The sequence below is a fragment of the Motacilla alba genome, chromosome 3, assembly GCF_015832195.1.
Source record: "Motacilla alba alba isolate MOTALB_02 chromosome 3, Motacilla_alba_V1.0_pri, whole genome shotgun sequence".
NCBI lineage: Eukaryota > Metazoa > Chordata > Aves > Passeriformes > Motacillidae > Motacilla > Motacilla alba.
In genome coordinates this window covers 44,395,535-44,417,974 of record NC_052018.1, presented here as the reverse complement: position 1 = coordinate 44,417,974, position 22,440 = coordinate 44,395,535, and the positions used below count along the sequence as shown (strand labels likewise).

Sequence of the window (22,440 nt, the reverse complement as noted above, 5' to 3'; positions counted from 1 at the left end):
ACTGCAAAAATGGATTTCTCCAAATCTGTCTTTTGAAAAAAACATCAGGTTCTAATATATAAAGTCACAGGTGGGTATTAACTAAAATAACTCATAATATGACTCAGGTGAGTACTGAGAGCTGCAGTAGCCTGAGCTTCAAGTGGGTGAAGATACTGAGAGGACCCACAAGGTGTAGTAAGTTCTAATATATAAGTAGTAAGTTCTAGTCTATGTACAACCAAGGAGAGTGAAGAGCTGGCTGGGGGAGCACAGGATCCAGTGATTCTCACTGGCAGTTGATGCTCCTAAATTATTTTAGATGGATCAAGATTAGCATCTAAAAGGTAAGACTAAATTAATGGTTAACTCAAAATTATTTCTCATTAATTCCACTTAATGCTCTGTCTCCACTTATTTTGCTAAAGCTTTTTATTTAAACGTAATGTATTTGAATAAATTACTTATGTGTCTTGTAGACTTCTCTGCCTCCTTTTATAGACAGCTGTTGGGGTTTTCAGCCAGTCATTTTAGCTGATCTTGTTTTCCAATGCATTATGCAAAGCAGCAAAGTTTTGCCTCTGCTCTGCTCACTGAACTGAGAGCTGTGCCTTTTGTGAAGTTCAATCAACTTAGAAGTCACTGGTGGAATATACATATGAACTTACATTTAACTCAAAGATCAAGGTCATTTTCTCCCTTCTCTTTGCTAACCTTTCTAATCAAATACTATGTATTTAACTGGGAGAGGTGCTGACCTATGGATAAAAACAAAAGGAAGCAGAACAGTGGGGATTCAACAATACTTCACACTGTGTCTCAGCATGATGAGAACTCTAAGAGCACATTGCTATCAAAGGGTGTTTGATTGAGGGAGCCTATTGTCTTTTCTGAAAGAAAAATATCTGGAGTTCCTTTTGGCCACCAGATAGCAGTACTTCACTTCGCACGGTTCTCAGCTCACAGCATTCTTTGCCTTGTCGAAAAATCCACATATTGGATGCTGGACTGTTGCTCAGATATATCTTTTGCAGACTTCATGATAGACTTCAGCTGTAAAAAAAAGATTTTGGAATTAGGAATGTAGATGATTTATGTGTGCAGGAGGAATCAATATTGCAGCTTTCCTGAATGGGAAAAGTTGGTTGTATAAATCTAATGGAGTGTTGGGCATTATAATTTCCGATGACAAGTTTCAATGAAAATCTTGGGCTTAAAATATTTTTAGCATTTCTCTCTTGCTGACAGTACATTTCCTTATTTATATTAGTATTTCAGGAATACTTCAAAAAGACATTTTTTTGGCCTCCAAACATAAACTTTAGAGAATTTTACTATTTCTGTCATTTATAATTTCTGCCAAATATTTTTAACCCTCGGTATTTTTCTTAATTTTTAAATAGAGGAACAGACTTTACGGTATTTTTAGCAAAAAAAAAACAAAAAACAACCCTCATTTTCACTGAAACTTGTTAAATCACCAGAAGTGCAATACACTGAATAATAATAATAATAATAATCAGTTGTATCATGCTGTATTGGTTCATGTCACCTGACAAGAACCGTGCATCATCCTCTTTTTTTACGGTTACGGACCTCAGGCAAGATGCTCAGGTTGAGAGAATGGGAAAGGCCATCTGACTGTTATTCTCTCATTCTCATCTGTCCTAGTGTTGACATATAAGTGTCTCAGCTGCTGCTTCAACCTGGAACAGCCAGTTATGATCCCTACGGGATCATGCAACAGCTGTATCACTTCCTTTTCTCCCAAACAAGATGGGAGAGATAATAATGGCAACCATCTCTGTCAGATTTACACTAGAATATTCTTTGCTTTAGCTGTTGTGGAGCCCTAACTGGATTCCCTTCATTTTTCATCTCCTCCAGGGAATCTGGTGTCAGAATCATGTGAGCCCTGACTTTATTGCTGTGATTCACATGACTTCTCTCATAGGGAATTTCACTTTTCTGTAGTGTTAGGCCTATCTACTGAATGAAAAGGTGACCTTCCCTCCCATTTGTGAGTCACTTAACTATGACAACCAAAACTAACTGTTGGCAAGGCAAAGTAGTGAGAGAAATGTTTTCAGCTTTGTCACCCCTCTGTCATTATAAGTCCACCACAGTTCTCTTTTTTCTCTCCTTATATCTCCATAATCATGAAAACCCATCTTCTGGCATCCAGCTTTCAGTGGATTCACAACCAGTGAATATTTCAGAGACATAAGACCATCAATTTGTTGACTGTTCCCATAGTTACTCTATTGACAGACTATGTCTCTTATAGTTAAGGACGGGACTATGACTGTGATCAGAATGAAGGAAATACTGCTTCAGAAGTGCTTACGCATAGCTCTCAAAACCTCTTTTGTCCTGGTATAGAATAAGGATTGATATCTTGGGTGGTGCAGCTTGCAAAATGCCTTTATTTATGGAAAAATAAAATTACTATAGCTTTGTTGGGCATTCTGAAGGAATTAATGAAGGACTTAAGTTTGGAATGAAATATTCTTGTCCAATAGAAGTCCCAGCACCTGGTTCTACAGTGAGGTTCTATAGTTCATCTCTCCACATCTCCTGTGCTTTTGGACTGAGTTCTAGCAATGCCCTTGGAAGGTCTTCAAAAGCAGTCCAGCCCCTGAAGATGGCCAATGAATTATGTAGTGCTGGACTTGGGTATCTGCTCACACTTTGTTCCGAGATAAACACAAATCTGTTCAATTTTGAGACTTGTTTTGTCTGAGCCAACAGAAAATCTTGCTCTTCTTTTAAATAGAAGCAACTGTTTTGTGACAATAGAATCAGCACATGAATGTCTCTTTTTTGTAGTTTATAAAGTGGACACAGACTATTTTTGTTCAGTTGTCCATATACTGAGGCATCTGAAAGGTCATGTCAGGGCCTCACCAAATCAGCCAAGGAGGGAGATACAATATGAGTGCAGCATTTACTGTGCCAGAAGGTAGAACCTCACCTACACAGAGGGTACAGCTGGAAGATCTTTGTGTTCCACTTGTTACATAGGTTTCTTTAAAGAATAATGGTAATAATAAAATATTTAGATCCCAAGAGTGATTGAAATTGCAACCTGTGGTCTGAAGCCTGAGCACTAATGGTGAGGCAGCTCTGAAAAAGATGGGATCTTAACTACCCAGCCTTTTTTCCACTGCTTTAGCCATTTAGAAATATTTACAGCCGCTTTTGCCTTTCCTTCTTTCACTCTTTTAATGGAAAAAGCCTGGTGTTTCTATAAACACAAGCGTTTCTCTGGAGTAACTGCAGCTGAAGCGCCACAGCCCTGTGCCAGTCCCTCCACACCAGAACACGACGCCGGCACTAGAGAGGGGCCAGCGCCTGTAAGACCCCAAGGGGCAAGCAGAGCTCCGGGTGTGTCGGAGAGGGGCCGGCAGGACCCCGGTCCCGCGGGGCAGCCCGGGCAGCGGGAGCGGAGCCCGCAGCGGCGCGGGACGAGGGGCGGCAGCGACTTGCGGGGCCGCGGCGGGCCCGGAGGGCGGGAGCAGAGGTGTGGGGCGGAGGAGGGAAGGCGGCGGCGGGGCGTCACGGGAGCCCGCGCTGCTATAAAAGGGCCGGGCGCGGCTGAGCGGCGCATCCCTTTCGCCCGCAGCCACAGCGGCAGGAGCAGCACCGGCATCGCGGCGGGACAGCATCAGATGGGCATGGGGACGGCGCTGGCGGCGCGGCTCGGCCTGGGGCTCCTGCTCCTTGCCCTCCTCCTTCCCACGCAGGTGAGCCCCGGAGCGGCGCGGCGCTTTCCCTCCGCCGGCCCCAGGGCGAGACGCGGGAGCGGCAGCGCCGAGACCCTCCCCGGGACCCTCCCCGCCGCGGCGGCCGCCTCGGGAGCGGCGGAGGGCGGGTTTCTCCCGAGAGGAGCTGCCGCTCGTGTGCGCCATCCCGGAGCCCGGCGCGGCGCCCCGCGGGCGGCCGTGGGTGGCGGGCGGCTCCCCCGGCCCGGGGCGGCGGCGGGCGACAGGAACGAGCCCGGGCAGCCCCGGCTGCGGACGGGGCGGGGATGGGCGCGGACGGGCGGCGGGGCGAGCCCGGAGCCCTGGGACGGCGGTGCCGTGGATTACCCCGGTCAAATCAAAAAAGATGAAGTTGGAGTTGGGCGCCGTTTTTTTTTTCCCCGTGGGATCCTCGAGGAACCGTGGTGTGAGCGGCGGCTGAGCGGTCGTTCCCCGGCTGATTAGAGGGAGAACGATCCCTCCAAAGCCGAGAGAGCTCCGGGAAGGCACGAGTTTTACAGCGGGACCCGGGTCTGATCCTCCCCCCACCCGAAGCTGCGGGGTCTGAGGCTGGTCCTGGGCTCGGCTCCCGGCAGGAGTGGGAGGTTTAGGGGCTGGAAGCAAAGGCGCCAGCCTCTGGCTGCTGCGCTGGCCGAGCCTTGCCCTTGGCGCAAAGGTAATGGATGCGGGAGCGATCCGCTTCTCTTTGAGCCGCCAAGCCGAGCGGGGCTCGCAGGTTCCGTATCGGTGTGTTGTTCCTGGAGACCACCTCTTCAAAAGGGTGAATGGCACAGTATCAGAAAGATGAACAGCAACGGCGTTGCTGGATCGTGTTCCCTCCTCCTCTCCTCTTTGTTTGCAAGGAAGGGCATTATCCCTTCTCCTTTGTGCTCAGTGGAGTCTTGCCCTTGGCAGTGATTGAGAGAAGGATCAGACCCTTTGGGTTACCGGTATTTATCACATTTATCACATTCACTCTGACAAAACCTCTGGGGTCCCATCTACTGTGATGCTGGGGAATTTGGACATGAGCCCATTCGCTTCCACCAAAAAAAAAAAAAAAAAAAAAAAAGAGAAAAAAAAGAGCAACTAGGTTTTTTTTTTTGTTTGAAACCAAGAAAAGTTAAAATATACATAACCAAGAGTGGAACGATGGTGGAGTTTTCTTATGAAGACTGAAAAAAATTCCAGGACAGGCTGGGACTTGCCTTGTAGGTTATTAACTCAGCAATTTACTATTGATCACTTTCAGACCGGTTTTAACAGAAACTTCGACACAGCAATTTTTATCCTGCAGGCCTAAGTTGCTTCCAACACGGTGCTGATTGCCAGAAATGCTAAAAACCAGAAGATTTACACCATTCTTACGTTTTTCTATTGTATGGTTTTTTTAGTAGGAAATACCGAAAGAAAGCGCTTATGCAATTTTCTAATTAATTTAACATAGACTCCATTGCTTCAGTATTGAGGGATTGATTTTTTTTTTCCCCTGCTAATCTATTTTCTCAGCAGCACTAGAAACATGAGAAAAATAAGGACATCTTTTGTGGACAGAATTATTTATTAAATAAATAACTAACTAACCTCCTTAAAAAAACCTGTGGTTTTACTTGAATTAAGTCTAAGAGCTTACCAGAATGCTCTGGTACAGTATAAGTTTGCTGCCATGGAGTTGAAGCCAAGCCAAGTATTATGCTCATTTTTGGGGATGAGATAATGTGATTCTTGCTCTTGTTTTTCATCCTTGGGTTTCACATGCTTTTTTTTTTTTTCTCAGGGATGAAAATACTTTAGGTTATCTTTGAAATTTCTCCCGTGCATATGTAGGAAATGACTCGCTAGTGAGGTTGCACAGAGCGCAAGGTTTTGTTCTGTCCCTATAATGCAGAGTTATGAGGGGAAAAGGGTATTTTTCATTTTGCTTTCTGGCAGCATTTTTAAAATTTGCTAATATATGGTCTTTTCACTGCACTTCTTTTTTTTTTTGTGTCTTCTAGAATGCCAGTAGGTTGTGATTTAATCAGTATGGTTTCATTGTTCTAACTTCTGCACTTCAGCGCTACCACAGCAAGATAAGAGAGGCTGAAGTATTAAATCCACTCACATTAAGCCCCACCATTGCTTCAAAGGAAGCTGCATACCAGCCCCAGAAACAATATCAATAGATTCTTGACCATTGTTTCCTCATATTTTTGTTTGTGGCTTAGTCTGCAAGCGCAGACTGCAATTCACACAGTTGTTTGACAGTCTTTCTTATCCTAAGAGCTGCCTTTACATAGCTCTACACTTGCACTTTTCTTGGTAAGGTTTTTTGAAACCTACGTGTCTTCTAATTTAGAGAAGGATTAAAGGATTTCCATAAAATAATAGTTATGTAAATACATTTAGAAAAATATTAGCTATATTTCTTTAACAAATCCCACACGCGCAATTCAGAATGTCTTTGTCCTTAACGGCACAATGAAAGGCGTGAGCTTTTGTAGGTATCATTTGAGGGGGGGCTACACAGTGTTCTGTGCAACTAATATCTATTCTGATTTTTAAAAAGAGACAATATAACCCTTTTTGTTACTTCCCCTCCTTTCCACATTCTAGATCTACTGTGGTCCCAATGGAACAAGTCCAACACCTTCAAACAATTCTTCAGCAAGTTCCACTTCTCTGTCAGCTGTCACAAATTCAGTGAACAATACCACCACTCACGGACATGGGAATTCTCTTCACTCAACCACAAGTCTTTTTTTCATTCTCTCAGTTTCTCTTCTGTATTTTTGCTGTTAAGAGACTCTGGCATGGAAATGGCTACCACTCCCCACCCCGTTTCCTGAACCGCCTGAGATGGCTAGATCTCCGACCCAGCATGAGAAGAAATCAATCCAAACTCCACATCAAACCAGCTTGGTTCCACTCCATACTCAAATTAGTACCAGTCTGACCTAGAGAAACACTCAGTATTCTGACTTTCAAAGCTGACCAGTGTGAAAAGATCAGCTTCAGCAAGGAGGTAAAATTATGAGCTCTTTCACCAAATGAGTTGGAATCTGAAAAGCAAGATGGAAACAAAAAGAGACAGTACTGACAAACCAAATTTAAAGCTGAGAAGAAATTCAATATCTTATAATAAGGATGGATAATAACACTCCATGAAGAAGAAAGGCTAGAGAATCTATCTACCATTTAGAATAAGGACTTCATGAGTTTTTATTTTTTGTATAAGTTCAAAAACATCAACAGGCTCATAGAATCCCTAGAAATCACAGAAAACCTCAAATAATTCTGTTTCTTGCACAGGCTGTATGGTTATAACTTATGGGTATTAGGATGTATGAAAAAGAAACAACATCAGTGAAAAGGGTTTTTTTCTAGATTTCATTTGTATTAAATTGTTACAGGGCTAAAATAGAACAACAAATTTTTTTTGCAAGATATCCTCTTATTTAACCCCGGATTCCTAACCAAATGGTTAACCAGGCAGAGATAGTTTTGAAATAGCTAAAACCCTACCAGTTTTCATAAGAGTGGAATTATTTATGGTGGGAATTTGAAAATTTGAATTTGACATTTTATTTAAATTGTTTGTATATTAAACCATATGTGCCAGAGAAAGAAGGTGTGGAAACATTAGAAAAAAGTACCAGGAGCTTTTGTAAATGAAATTCAGAAAGAACAAACAAACAAAAAAAGTCAATGGATGTATGTCTCCTATTTCCTTTATTTCTCCTCCCAAGTTGTATAAGTTTTTTGCTCCTGGAACTTTCCTTAATTATGAAGGATTTATGAAATCTTATGAGTAATGTTATAGTGTTGCTATTTTTTTTTCTTTTTCTTTTTTTATTTTCTTTTTGGCACAAGGTGAATAACTTACTGTTTTTGAAGAGTTTTAATTGTGATAGTCTACTTTAAACCTGGGCTAATATTTGTGGTGGGGAGAAGGAATGGGGAGAGGAGAGCAAACCGCCAAACAAAAAAAAAAAAAAGAAATTAGATGAACAGGTGTTTGGAATATGAAGACTGGAGTCTTAATTTAATCACTGAATTTAAAAATTACCTTTGTAAATAACACTTTAAAAAAGTTTTTTTCTGAATCAAAATTGCTACACTTGCACAGATTGTTTCTGTATCATCCAACGCTTCAGAAAATACTATCTGGTACTTGATCTTAGCAAGCTCTGTTGAGGAGGTTCAACTACCTTGATGATGATACCTTGTCAGAAAAAAAATTAACTATGTTGATATGATCACATGTGAATGTACATGATCATACCACTGTCTGTAGATATTTATCAGTATAAGATCATGTCAAACATGAGTGGCTCTCTAATTTTTTTAATACACATCTGTCTTTCAGTTATATTACCACCAATTCACAGTATCATTTATTAGTAGCAAGCTAACACAAATTCATGTCAGTGAGCGTACATGGACATTTCCTTATGCTTATCATTTGTATCCAGTAAAGTGTTAATGATTGTATTTTGTGTTTGTGTAATAATGCTTTGATTTATTAGCTACTGATTTTCATTGAAAAAACCTGTAAATAAAACAGTGGGCAGGCAATGCATTCTAGATGCACTTCCAGACACTTCTACGAAAACTTGTACCTTGCCTGTGTTAAGTGAATGAACTGTTAAGCAAGATGGTATATGTGATTAAAAACCTCAAGGTCTAGAAATGCTGAAGTGTAATTAGTTTTATTTCTCTGGAAGGTTTTTGTGCCGCTGGGAGTCTGGATTTCGCTTTGAAAGCAGGGAGTGAGATTTGGTTAGCATCTCTGGTAACTGTAGTAAGTTTTCCATGCTTATTGCAGACTCTTCCCTTTCAAAGCATGACTATGTTTTCATGTTGGACAAACAGAGCTTAGACAGAGTTTTCTTTATTTCTTTTGGTGGCAATGAGCAGTTTTCCTTACGGTGGCTAAAGCTGTTTCTCAGCTACTGGGTATCAAGCAATGTGAATTAACTGCTTAAGGTTTCTGCCTCCCACAGACTACTCTAACACAGTAGGTATATCCCAATAATACCAGCTGAATCATGCTTGATGAAGGACAAAGACTGGAAGAGGTAGGAATTTATGCAAAAATTGCTTTAAAGCAAAAATTAACCAGATGAGCATTCAGTAACAAATAGTTGCAGGTCCTGACATTCCAAAACTGTGTCTGTGTTGTTTCCCAGGTATGTTCCTTTCTAATACCCCTTAAAGGCCCAAGGTTGTTCTCTGTGGTTATCTTCACTCCCTACATGTGGAGAAACACATTCACAAGTGCCTAAGCACTTAGGCATGCCTAGGCTGCATTTGTCATTGGGAAAGAGGCCCCTGGAGAGGCCTCCCAAGGCTGCGGAGGGAATGCGGCGTGGCAAGCCCTTGCCCCTGTTCCTTTGCTTTTCCAGTAGGCTGAGCAAACCAAGGAGCAGGATAAGTTTATCAAGCTGGCTGTTTAACTAAATCTTGGAACGTGCAGGGAGTATCAAGGCACATTGTTCCTTTGTTTAGCTTTTCTCCAAATGCTCCAGGAGAAAGCAGGAAGATAAACCAACCAACCCTGCTGTGTACCTTTTTTTAAAAACATCAAGCTAAAAATAACCTCTCTCCAAAGACAGGCAGACAAGGAAAAAGGCTGCAACAATGGGTCTTAATTCTATGATATGCCGGTACAATAAAAGAAGTAAAGGAATGTGTTGGAATTTTTTGCAAAACAATCAGGCATAACGGGATGCTTGGCTGAATTGGTGCCATGCTTTTTCCAAAATTCTAATTTTTTTTTTTTTTTTAATTTGAGAAATAGAGCCAGACTGCTCTTTAACAGCATTTAAGCGACTTGAATTCTCTTGAGTTTTGGAGTTTTCACCAGACCAGATGAGTGATTTAGAAAAATGATCTGGTAACCTTTGTTCTGTTCCATCCCATCACAGGACAATGGAATCAGTGATGAAGAAATCCACCCAGGGAAAGAGGATGTGGTGGATGTATTTAACAAAGCAGGGAGGGCGGGAGGGGAGGGAGGAGAACGGAGCCTACGCACTTCACAACTCTTTAATTTTTTGAACTGACACCTATAATAACTAGACCTATGCCTCTCACTTTCACGGATCTGTCCAGCTGAAGTGTGTCTGGATAGTGTATATTGAAATGACTCTGAAACAATACCGCTCTGTCTGATGCATGGCACTGCCTTCGTTGTAAACGTATGCTGGCCACATAAGTCCTGAATAAAGTATAATGTTATTATTTGAATGGAAATACCCAAAATGAGCGCTTACAGTTTGTGTGCAGCTTACTATTCCTTCCTTCTCCACGTCATACTCTGAATAGCTCTTAAATTATTCCAAATTGCATATTTCAGCTAGTTTAGAAATCCACAGGGACTTTGAATGAACAACTTCCATTCAGCAAAAATCTCTACAAGGTGAAGTATTTTGGGCCAGATCCAACAGCACTGCTAGTGGCCTCCTTGTTTTCAGCAAGACACAGCCCTGTCCCCTGAGCCTTTCTCCACATAAGAGCAGCATACAGGCGATGCTGTGTTGTACCAAGGGTAGTCCCCCTTTGTCCACATGGGCATGGGACATTGTTAATGTCTCAATAAATGAACTCGGGTTATTTTGACAAGCCATTCCCAACTCTTAGCCAAATCCATCAACTGAGGGTTTGCCTGTAAAATGCAAATACTCTCGAGCTAGCTGGAGACTGCGGCCTGCTCTCTAATGTTATTAGTACATTTTTTAATATGGACTAATTTCTCCCCAGAGTCATTCTTATGCAGCCTGTTTGCCTCTGGAAGGGCTCATGGGAACCAACACTTGCAGGGCTGGGCTCTTTGTCACACATCTTTCCAAGTCAGCATTTCCCTGGATTCGGGTTACACCAGGCTCTGCAGTGAGCTCACAATAACACCTTGTATCTGAAATTGAGGATGGATGTGAATGTGCTTGTATTAGAGGAAGTTGAGAGCGATTTGCATTTTGTGTGCATTCAGGCTTATAGAGGTTTGATTTCCCATACATGACTGAAATGATTTAGGTAGCAGACTTTATCACCCAGCATCTTTATTGTAATGGATACAGTTGGGAACATTTCTTGTTTTTGCATTAAAGATAACTTTGAAACAGGAGCTGTCAGCTCTGCCTCGTAGCAGCACAAAGCTCTTCATTCTAGAACACACATTATGTTTGATGCACTGTAGAGGTCTACTGAGCCCCGACAGACGAAGGAGCTGTTTTTTTAAATCCATCAGTTTATCTACAGCAGCTTGAAGAGCAGCACTGGGCTTTCTGCAATACGTGCTTTGAGATGTGGTCTTTTCATCATTATGCAGTAGCCTCAGGAAAGATACTTGATCCTTACTTTGGTTATCAGCCTTCAGTTTTCCGAGTTAAACCCTCAGCATCCTGCTCATGAATGCATAATTGCTCTGGTTTGGACTTCATCAAAATGTCCAGAATGAATGACTTGGGGCTGAAGAAAAAAACCTGATAGATTCTTTACTGCCCAATCAAAATCCTAAACTAACAGAATCTCATCTGTGAAGGGTCGTTCAATTCTCTCTTGAATCCAGCAATACTCCCTGCAATGTATGTGCAACAAATACATGAATAAAACATTTTCAGGCTTTTCAGAAGTGAAACGAGACTCTTTCTTTTATGCTTTCAGCTTAGCAGGAGCCATGCTTTAACAACTGATGGGTGTACAATATAAAATTTGAGCACACAGCAGAATTAAATCGTGGCAGCTTGGTTTTGCTGCATAAACTGAATGATCACATTCCACCAAAATCTCTCTTGAATGACCTAGCGTGAAAAGTATTCTTTATGTGGCACAAATTATTAAAGGAAGCAACGCCTCTGTAAAGCAATTGTTCTGCTTCCCGCTTTTCATCCACTCTCACTGAAAGCTCAGCGTGGACTTTTTTCAGATTGCTTAGCGTGCATAAGCTGGATTTAAAGCCTGTGTTCATTATGCTGAAATATGTAAACTTCACGTGACAAAAACACGTGTAAGCGTCATGTGTATATTTTCTTTACTGAGTTGTATAAAATGCAGATGGTTTTTGAGGAGTAAGACTGAACCTTGAGTTCAGAGGGATATATATACCTGAGTACAATAACAAATGCATTTTCTGTGATTGCTTGGACTAGTAGGATTCAAAACTGAGCACATACAGCTCATGATAGCAATTAAAACCATAATAGCAAGAATTAAAAAAAAATTAAAATGGGTAGAAATCGTGTGGTGAGAACCTTCCTTGTTTTAGGAAGCAGGAAGAATTTCATCTGAAAGCAGATTATCTGGTAGCTGTTCAGTTACAAAGACAGTCTGAAGCATGTTAGTAGAATGAAAATTGAATCACAAACCATGATATAGAATATAGATTTGATGGGGTCTTTACTCAAACATGGCAGTTTCAGTGTTTTAGTATGAAGAAGTTTTTAAACAATGGGGAAGAGAAGTCCTTTGGCAGGGCTGTGTGAGTTATACAAAGAAGAAGGCATCATTATTCTGAGACAACGACATTTGATGTCGTATATCTGCTATCTACATTTAAAAAAATGTATTTTCTAAAACTTGCTGGCATTTTGTGCCTTTTTATGTTTCCAATAGTATCTCCAACTTAATTTTTTGAGGCTGTTGTCACTACCCTGATTTTGTTGTCTTTCCTGTCTTGTGTTCGTTCCAGGAAACAAACACAAAATTACATGCAACACAGCAATTTTTCTCATTGGAATTAGCCTCCATTCCAAAATTCTCAGGCTTCTGTAAGGTGTGTCCTCTTGCAAAGTGTCATCAGTAAATGAGCCAACCTGAAGCACTACTGGGATGACAGACGGGATATTTTCTTCCCTGCTAATTTGTGTTTTTACTGACATTAAAATATCAAAAGAGCATACAGCTATTTTCAGAACACAAACTCCAGAGTAATTTAGCCCTGTTCATCTGGCACTGACCTGAGGCCTCTGACACAGTTTTACTGCAAGCAAAAGCACATTGCCAGCATGGTAGAGGAACAGGATGAGAGAGGTAAAGCAGCCACAAATACTCCTGTGACCTTACTGAGATGTCAGCTTTGATCCCAAAATGTGTGGTCCATTCCACTTGGGGTTTGGTGGATTTTGCTAGGCAGCCGATGGGGGTCTGTGACTTTATTGAGTATTTCAATGTGTTCACATTTAGTGGGTCTGTTCTTACTCAGCAGTGCAGGCTGACATTGTTCAGCTTCTGCTTCATTCTTTTTCCTTTCCCTCCATCCAGTCTGATGTGAAGTGTTCCTCAGAGCAGAGGCAGACTGTGCTGAGAGCTTGCAAAACTCCTGGTAGACATTAGCCATTCGTCAGCAGGTTTTACACCATTTTCTGTAATTAAAGCCCAGGTCTTCAAAGGTAATTTGGTGCCTGACTTGAATTCCTGTTAAGATCAGTGTCCTTGTGGGTTGTAGTTTGATGGCCTTCTGTGTAAAATTGGTGTATAATGCTGAAAGCTCTTATGGACCTCATGGGATTGTCGCTTATTTTTCTCTTCTGTTTTGTGTGCCTGCTTCTTTTGCTTCCTGTACTCTAGACCCCCTGATTGTTATGGCAGAAGGAGTGTCTGTAAATATCTCCACCAAGGTGGTGTCTTTCACCTCTGCTGCAGCTGGATGGGGGGAGTTCAATGAGGTCAGAGCTGCCTGGGCTCTGCAATCTGCCCGTACTCCTGTCCCAGGCCTTCACATGGGGATCAGCATCCTTCCAGGGCAGCCACACTCCTTGGTGCTTCAACCCAGGGACAGCTCCAAATTACATGCAACACAGCAATTGAGCCCCAGTCAAGCCCCAGTTTTGGGCTTGAGCCAAACATTGCACTGAAGACCAGAATGATGGGTTTATATCGATCCCCGACAAGGAAGAAGGAGGGGCTGAGTGAAAGGCTGATGAACTGACAGTATGGGAAATTGCATCCTTTTCCAGATGGACCCTTCAAATTTGATTTCCAGTGGCACTGAAATACCGTATTTACTCTTACTTATGAGCTGAGTATAGCTAATTATAGTTAATATGTATGTGATATATCCATGTTAATATATTTAATATAGCTAGTATAGAGAATTATAGCTAATAGGTTACAGCTAAGTGCTTTTTAAGATGGTTTCAGGCCTGAAGAGCTTGCAGTCTTGCTGGGTTTGTTCCATCTGGGGAAAGGAGGAAAAAATTGTGTTTAATTGCTGTCCTGCACACGACAGGGTGGGGTGTCAGGAGGATTGGGGAGAGTGCAGGGGTTGGGTTATCAGGTAGTGGATTTGCTGGGGAAAAGAACTCTGCAAAAAATAAAGAAACTTCTGGAAAATGCTTAAGCAAACACTTCAAAAGAAATCTTACGAGCTCCAAATAAGAAGTGCTGTGTCCAGTTTTGGACACTGCAATCAGCGGATATCAACTGGTAAAATTTGGAGTAGAGCAGTGAAAATCACAACAGCTGTAGATGGAAAAAAAGTAGGAAGGGTAGGGTGTATTTAGCTACAAAAAGAAAAGTAGGAAGCATATTGAAACCTGCAGGTAAAAAACAGTTGCTGAGATGCAGGGACAGAGCCTGTCCCTCCTGTGTGCTGTGAAGATAACGAGTCACGTCCATAAGCATTGACAGAGGTTGCTGGGGAAGGCTGAGGATGTTTCTGAAAGCAGGTTAGATAAACACCATTTCAAAATAATTCAGATCCAGCTGATCATACCTTTGGGCAAGAGGAAGGCTGGAGGGCCTCTCACAGCCCTTCTTTCCTGTCTGGTTCCAAGATAATGGTTTTGATGCAAGGATTTGGGGCATCTGGGGAAGCAACGTGGCCTCATTATGTAGGACTGGCAGGGTTGTTATAAGGACAAGGGTAAATAAGGAAAGACAGACAGCTTGTGTGGATGAAAGATAATTTTACTGATGCTGCATGGTGGGATAAGGAATTGCTATCAAATCATTATTTAACTGCTTTTGGAGTTAACTTGATTGCCCCTTAGTGGAGAACCCCACAAACATTGAAGCCAAGGGAATCCTGGTGTCTGGCAGACACTTTCTGAGTGAGCTGAGTCTATAGAAAGGCTCACTGTCTCTCATATGGGACAAGTGTATGTTGTTTCCAATCTCTTAATTAAGGCTTTCAGAGGATGCTTTTCTCTTCCTTAACCCCCTTATTTTCATGGGATGAGCAGGAATTTAATTCTGTTCATGGCTTTGACCACTCTGTTAAAACATGTTGACGTGGGTCAGTGGGTTCCAACACTTGAATTAAGGATATGTGAAGATGCACACGCACCACGTGGTCATGTAAGCTTAAAGTCAGTTAGACAGGCTAGAAATTATGTGAGCTTTAAATAATAAAAAAGTTATCCTCCCTTTGATGGCATGAGCGAGACAGTAAGGAAGTTCAAAGAAGTTGTTTCTCAATGCTTTATTCCTTGAAACATGCTCCTGTATGTGGCAACACTTAAATCAAATGGTGATAAGGCATTTGTCAAATAGCTCAAATTTACTCTGCTTGAAATTGAAAGAGGAGTCCCTGAAATTTTAGTAAGCGCACAGGAAACCTGAAGCTCATAATATACTATGAAAGGTTTGTTTGTTTTGTCTAATTTACATCTTTCAACCTTTCATTTTCTGTAGAAGGAGGTAGAATATGAATTGCTTTTTTTAACGCAGCAAAGATTCTCTAAAGGTTACTATAGTCTCTGTAGTCCATTCAGCACATTCAGAATGCAAATTAGTTCCACATCAGAGTCTTTTTGTGAGGCTTTTCATTACAAGAGGACATGTAAAGCACTCGAATTTCTTTTTTAATTTCAGATAAAGGTGGATCAAAAAGTGGATAGATCTCTTTATTTGTATTTTTAAGAGTCTTTTTAATACTTTTTCCTATCAAACATGAAAAGGAAAATAGCTGCATTTCTAGGCATATGGGGACCCCTTTGAAGCACTGAGCAAAGGAATGCTTAATACTTTGAAACTGTGTATTATTGAAACTATCAATTACTTTAACATTTTTCAAAGGCAAAACAGGATCCTCACCAGACCAGCCTCGTGTCTGGTTTTTCTTGTTCTGAGAGATTGTCTATCTGTATTGTAACGAGAAGATGGTCAGACTAGCTTAATGTTTAGCACTTCTTACTTTTCATCTTCAAAATGCTTTGTGAACATCAAGCAGGCATATCAACTTGAGTTTCTCTAGAAAACACTTGTGTTGAATAGATCATGAACAGATCATGACTTTTTGAAAAATCTTGTGCCAGTCATTAAATACTAGTGGTAATTTTAAAACCTTTCAAAAATTAAATAGGGCAAAAAAATGTTTTAAGTTTTCTGTTTTTTTTTTTTTTTTCCCAAACTAAAATAACAGCTGTTGGATTTCTAGTGATAAATAATATTGCTGAAGATTTTGTATTACTGGGGCCTGGCTTTGTAGTTTTGACTCAGGTTTTTGTTGAAGGCAAAGATTGCAGCACTGAATTCTGTTTTAAGCAATTGTTTTATTATTTGCAACGTTTAGGGGTTGGTTAAAGCTGTTGTGACTCCTCCCATTCATCCTGCTCTTGTTTACATTTTACTACCACTTTTAGAATGCATCAACAGAGATGAAAAGTCTGCCTAGAATATGTGCTGGGTCCTGACAAGAAAGGCAGGGAAGATACCATAAAAAACCTGGTATTATAAAGGTTTATTGTGAGAAAACTCTGTTGGAGGGGTGGGGGTGGCTTTTGTTCTCTGAAAAGCTCTGATTTATCAGGCAATATGGAAAGACTGTAGTGCTAGAAAAGGTGGTGGAGAGAAGAAATGGACCAGTTAATTGTTCAGTTCTGATATCTGGTACTGCTGGATGCTTATTTATTAAGTCTTGACTCGCAAGGTATGCAGTGGTTAAAAAAATGAAAACCTCTTCATCTTGAAGGAAGAAATAATTTGGAAAAGTCCTGGAAGAGTTCCAAGGAGGAGCGACACCACTGCACATCTTTATATTGTTGAACATTCAATATATTTATGTAAGGAAAAATGTGATGACATAATGAAGAATATAAACGGGATATAAAATTCTCTGGTTATGTTATTTGGTTTATGTGACCTTTCTTATTTTCTTTTTATTTTCCTTTAGAAACAACCTAATTTTCCTTTTCCCTCCATTTTCTTAAGCTACTTCTTTGTTTTCAATGTTGATGATTTTTTTCCCCTGGTGAAATTCAGTGCCATAATCTATGGCTGGTCTTGACTCTCTTCAAGTTAGCCATAATCCTCCTCCTACCCAGCCTTAAATTGTGCATATTCTTCTATGGCCTAGCACTGAAATCATATTTTAAAGACTTGTTCCCCTTCCTTTTTTCTCTCCATTCTCTGGATTTTTTCTCGTCCAGGAGAAACTCTTACTGTTTTAATTACTGTGGAATTCATCCCTTTTAAAGATTTCTGTAAAAATTGTATTATCTCCCTCTGTTTTAAAATCATAAATGGATAATGCAGATGTTGAAATATTCTGAGGATCTTGAATCATTACAAAAGCTCTGTAATGACATTTATTATAAATGGTTTTCATTAGTAAATTATTTGAGTTTACGTTGCTCCTTTCATCCTAAAGACTTATGGTGCTGTATAGTAAAACATTCATTACAGCTTAAGACATCCCTGGAAGACAAATGAGTCCTCAGGCTTGTCTAAATGTGTGCAAGAGGAGCTGTAAGTGAAGGCTGCTCACAAGACAGGAGCTGTGGGCCAAGTCAGAAGACAGAATCATTCCAATGTGGTCTGACTTCTTTTCCCCCCTGTATGTTCCAACCATATGAATTTTTTTTTTTTTTGGTGCAATTTTGAAAGAGCTTTATCTACATCTCCCTGTGTCACAAGCATTGCCCAGGGGAGAATGAGACAGCTGGAGAACAAGAAAAGTGGGGATTTCTCTGGTCAGACCCTGACCAGCTGCTCCTGGGGTCACAGGGGCTTGTGCTGACAAGTGGCAGAGCTCTGGGGCTCCTTTCGCTCTGCTCCTCGAGGAACAACTGCCAGAAGCTGAGACAGCTCCTCTCGGACATGCACCTGGATTTCCTTCTGAGTTTAAGCCCATGATCTATCCCTGCTTTGGCAGCACTCTCTCACACCCTTGAAGAGAGAAACACACACTGTGGTGTTGTGTCAAATACCTCTAACCTGTGCCTAGAAAAGAGAGGCAGAAATGAAGTCACCAGAACTAACTGTGACAGCTATTTTTTTGTGCAATTTTTTCTTTTAACAACAGAGAGCAAAGATGTTCACAAGATGTTGTTTGGTGCTTTTTACCCACCTTGGCACTGGAACACTGAATAGCTTCCAATTAATCACTATTTTGCTGGAGCTGGAGCAAAAATCAACATCTACTCTTCTGCAGAAGTCAAATGCCTGAGCTGTTTGTCATGAGTGGCTTCTGCTAATGGCATGGTATTTTATCTTTCAAATAACCCGAAGTTTGCATTGATCCATGGGAGCATGAGGGAAGGCCAAGTTATCTATGAGATATTGCACCTCACTAATGGACAGATTAAGCTTCTGTCCATAGTATTTCCTTACAGTGCTGAGACCTTTTCTGGCCTTTTTTTTTGAGTGGGGGGAGGTGTGTGGGAGGAGAGTGGTGGTGAGTGATATCCTGGATGACACCAAGAATTCAGGCACTGACACCTGAATCAAGGATATAAAATTCTTCATTTTGTGCAGTTGTTCTTTTTTCACTTTCTAAACTGGAACCTTGTGAGGTTGTGGGGGTTTTTGTTGTTTTTTTTGGGTTTTTTTGGTTGGTTGGTTGGTTGGTTTTTTTAGGGTTTTTTTAGTTTTTTTTTTTTTTTTTTTTTTTTTTTTTTTTTTTTTTTTTTTTTTTTTTTTGTTTTTTTTTGTTTTTTAATTCATCATGTTCGAGAAATTTGCTTCTGATGCTGGAGCTTAAGCAAAGGAGATATCACAACATTTAAGCTCCTTTCCTCACAGGAATCCCACTTTGCATCTGCTGGAGGAGGAGAAATTTCATAGTTGAGGAGTCCCTCCTCTTCAGGTGGGACATTATTATTCACCTGCTGCTTCCTATGGAATGCAAGGTCCTTTGATCAGGGGAGATAACAGCAGCACTTCTCAGGGGCTTGGAAGTGGTGTTCCACAGGAATTAGACAATCTTTTGCTGAACCTAGCAATCTCTTTCATCTTCCAGGCTTGCCAATTCTGCAGCCCATTCTGTTTCTAGTCAAGGGGCCACTAGCAGCACTACACATGGATTCTAACCCTGCTACCTCTTGCATAAGCAGCAAGCAAGATGCCCCTGCTGCAAAGACCTTACACCTGAAGAAGCTACCATTTGCTACCATTTGCTGTTGCTGCCTTTGGGGCAGATCCCTGCCTTTTTGCACCTCATTGTTCATTTTCACTCTTCAGTTTTAATCCCTCACATCTGACAGAGTATTCTGTCAGAATTATCAAACGAGTATTCTTGATTTTTCGTGATACTGTGACTAGGAATCATTTTTTTGCTTTGAAAACTGTGACATGTCCAAGTATCCTTCTTATCTTTGGGCAGCATGAAAAATATCAGAAACTTTCAGCACCATCTCAGTTGCTGCCTTCTTGTATTTCACTGCTGGAAGTGAGCCCTTCAACCAGTGACATCCATCCATTTCATTCTTTTAATGAAAACTGTTTGAGGATGCTAAAAATGATGAAGCCTGACAGCTCTTCTCAGACGTTTGCTGAGCATCATTCACCATATTCCCTTTTGGTTGCGTGCAGATACATGAATGTGCTCTCTGAGCTGAAGGGGGGTGTAGAAATGATTCTTCTGCACTGGCGCAGCTCCAGCTGTGGGGCTGGAACACTTGCAGGTGTGAGAGCCATTCCTGCAGCTTGTTCTCTGTCTGCCCAGCAGGCTCAGAGGCCTCTCTGGCCCAGTGTGGCCCCTGAGCTGCACGACTGGCTCCCTTCTGTTGGCAATAATTTTCTCTTTTCTCTGGTTTCACCCTTCTGGGCTGAAATAATCCAGCTTGTCCTTCATTCCCCTTAGAGAGCTGTTTGGATACAAGCTATGCAGAAAGATATCAATGAGTAAGTTCAGGCACTTGGAATTAAACACTTTTTTTATCCTGACAGTAATTTCATGCGACTGTATGAACAGTCTGCAGTGTAATGAGGAATTGGGAGAGTAATACAAGAGTCCACCTGGCAGAAGAATAACATGTGATCTGTTTAAAACGAAAAAAACCTGTGGCATCAACCTGTACTCTGTTCTGATTTCAAATGCAAATTACACTCAAGAAATGGGAAAGGCCACAAGGTAGATAGAAAATGGAAATTCTTTGTTCCTGAGAGGGCATCTCATGAAAAAGGCAACATTTTCTGAATCTGATTCACACTTTTGACTTTATTGTTCAGAAAAGTCTCTAGTTCTTGTGATTGATAAAACAGACACTTAAAGTGGTAGGAATCATCACGCAACAGAAGGACTGTGGGATATTCTTAGTCTGAAAAGTTTCCATCCAATAAGAGACTAAATTGTGTGAAGTAGATTGATGGTAAGAAAAACTGAGTCCTGACAGTAAATGTCAGGGAAGATATACTAATGTACAGTAATAGAGTAGGAAATAGCATTTTTTTTCTTCTATTGCAACTTCAGTAATTACTTGCACAAAATGTCTACTAAGTATCTTTTAAAAAGACATGAACCAAGCTACCCTTTTCCTTATATAAAAGCTTGAAGCAAGCTAAGGACTACTTGGACACAGCATAGAAAGAAAAAACTGAAACAAGAAGTTCCCAGTTATTTTGTAGTCATGAACCTTACTTCAATAGAGTGATTTCATTTTTGGTTTTTAAGGAGAATTAGGCAAAACGTTCAGTGATTTCTTATATAATTTTAGTGCTTTTTTTGATTCTTCTTCTTCCTCTTTTTTTATTTTTTTTTTTAATTTTTTAATTTTTTTATTTTTTATTAATAAGAAAAATGAGGAGAACTTGCAGCATGTTTCCAGTCCCTCTTTTTTGAATCACCAAGATGGTTGGCATGAGCATCCTTACCTGGGCCCCTCCCCTTGAAGTCTTAGAGCAGAAACAGATGAAGAACAGCCATTCCATCCCATGTAAAGTTCTTGAGGTTTCTGAAGTCTTTCTGTATCTTTTGTGGGAACAAAATACAAAGCAGAGCCTTTCAAATGCCTCTGTGAAAGAGAGCCACATTGACATGCCCAGTTTGAGATCAAAGCCCTCAGGTATCAGGTACGGAAGGTTTCATTTTGATCACAAGCAAAACTCTCTTGAAACCTTCATGTTCTTCCGAGGTGTTTCACCTTTGATGTAGTGGAATATTTGGCTAAATACCACTTTGAAAATGTTCAGAGTAGGTCTGTGGTTTTGGTCCCAATGTGCTAGGATGAGAGGAACTTAAGTGGGGAGAGCTGATAGATGAGGAATTATGAAAGACCTGGAAAAGGAAAATGAACATATAATAAAGTGTTAGCTCTGTGCAGGTGTCAGCCTGCTTAAATTGAGACTTGGGACCCCAAAGTCCAAGGCTCAGACTGTCTGGTCCTTGCACTGCAAGGTACGTTTATTCTGTGCCTGAAAATTTCCTGGGCACTCGGTGAACTTGCCAGTGTCCTGCTGAGGGATCTAGAGCACATGGGATTTCTTCATGGCAGTGTGTAAAATGAGCACTGAAGCCAGGTATTTATTACAGCCCTTTGTTACAAATTTATTTCTATATTTTCCAGCCAGCCTCCAGCATCTGTGGTGGTAAGATCAGGCCTTTTGTATGCTGCTGCCTTGCAAAGATGCTGATGTGTCTTCATAATTGTAGCTGACATGACGTGCAGGGCAAGTGAGACCTCATCCTGCTGCAAGTGCAGGGTATGGAAAGCAGGGATTGCTTGAAAAGGTATCTGTATTTGTTAGATTGCATTATTTTTGTATTATACTTATTAATGGACTTGAGAGAGTACAGTCTTGTGGAGATGGAGGCATAAATCAAATTAATCATGGAATCATAGAGTGGTTTGTGATGGAAGGGACCTTAAGGATCATCTTCTACTAGATCAAGTTACTCGCAGCCCTATCCAGCCTGGTCTTCGATACCTCCTGGGACAGGGAGTCTACAAACTCTCTGGGCAGCCTGTTCCACTGCCTCACCACCCTCACAGGCAAGAGCTTTTTCCTAACACCTATTCTAAACCTGCCCTCTTTCCATTTCAGGGCATTCCCCCTTGTCCTATCATACATGTCCGTATGAAAAAAATCCCTCTCCGACCTTCTTGCAAGCCCCCTTCAGGTATTAGAAGACTGCTGTCACTTCTCCAGGCTCAGCAACCCCTGCTCTGTCAGTCTGTCTTCACAGGAATTAAATGCTGGACTGGAGAATTTTCATGTTCTGATCTAGTGCAACTACCATAACTGTTCAGTATTATGGAAAAGGAAAAAAAAAATATGGTCAAAACTGGTAAGGTTTGGAAATTCATGGCTTTGTTCCATGTATGATAAAAACATTTCTATGTGAATCACATTTTCAGGCACTGATGATAACAGAAAATCAGGAATGCAGAAATAAGCTAATTGAAGTTTTTGCATCACACACACACACACACACACACAAATGGAGCATCTGGATGTAAATGTCACTGTCTATGGTGCATCCTTCCCCATAGAGACTAAAAATATTTAATTTGCATCACATGAACAGTCAGATATAAAAGTTCCATTACTCTTGAAGGTTCATATATAGAATACT

At 41.0% G+C, this 22,440-nt stretch overlaps 1 protein-coding gene across 1 annotated transcript; it reads left to right on the top strand.

The window, feature by feature from the left end:
* Positions 1-3,570: 3,570 nt before the first annotated feature.
* On the top strand, positions 3,571-8,394 carry CD24 (CD24 molecule). The gene is made up of 2 exons (XM_038133573.1): positions 3,571-3,725; positions 6,318-8,394. The coding sequence occupies exons 1-2, from the start codon at positions 3,651-3,653 to the stop codon at positions 6,501-6,503; spliced, it is 261 nt and encodes an 86-aa protein (XP_037989501.1). The 5' UTR covers positions 3,571-3,650; the 3' UTR covers positions 6,504-8,394.
* The last annotated feature ends 14,046 nt before the right edge of the window (positions 8,395-22,440 follow it).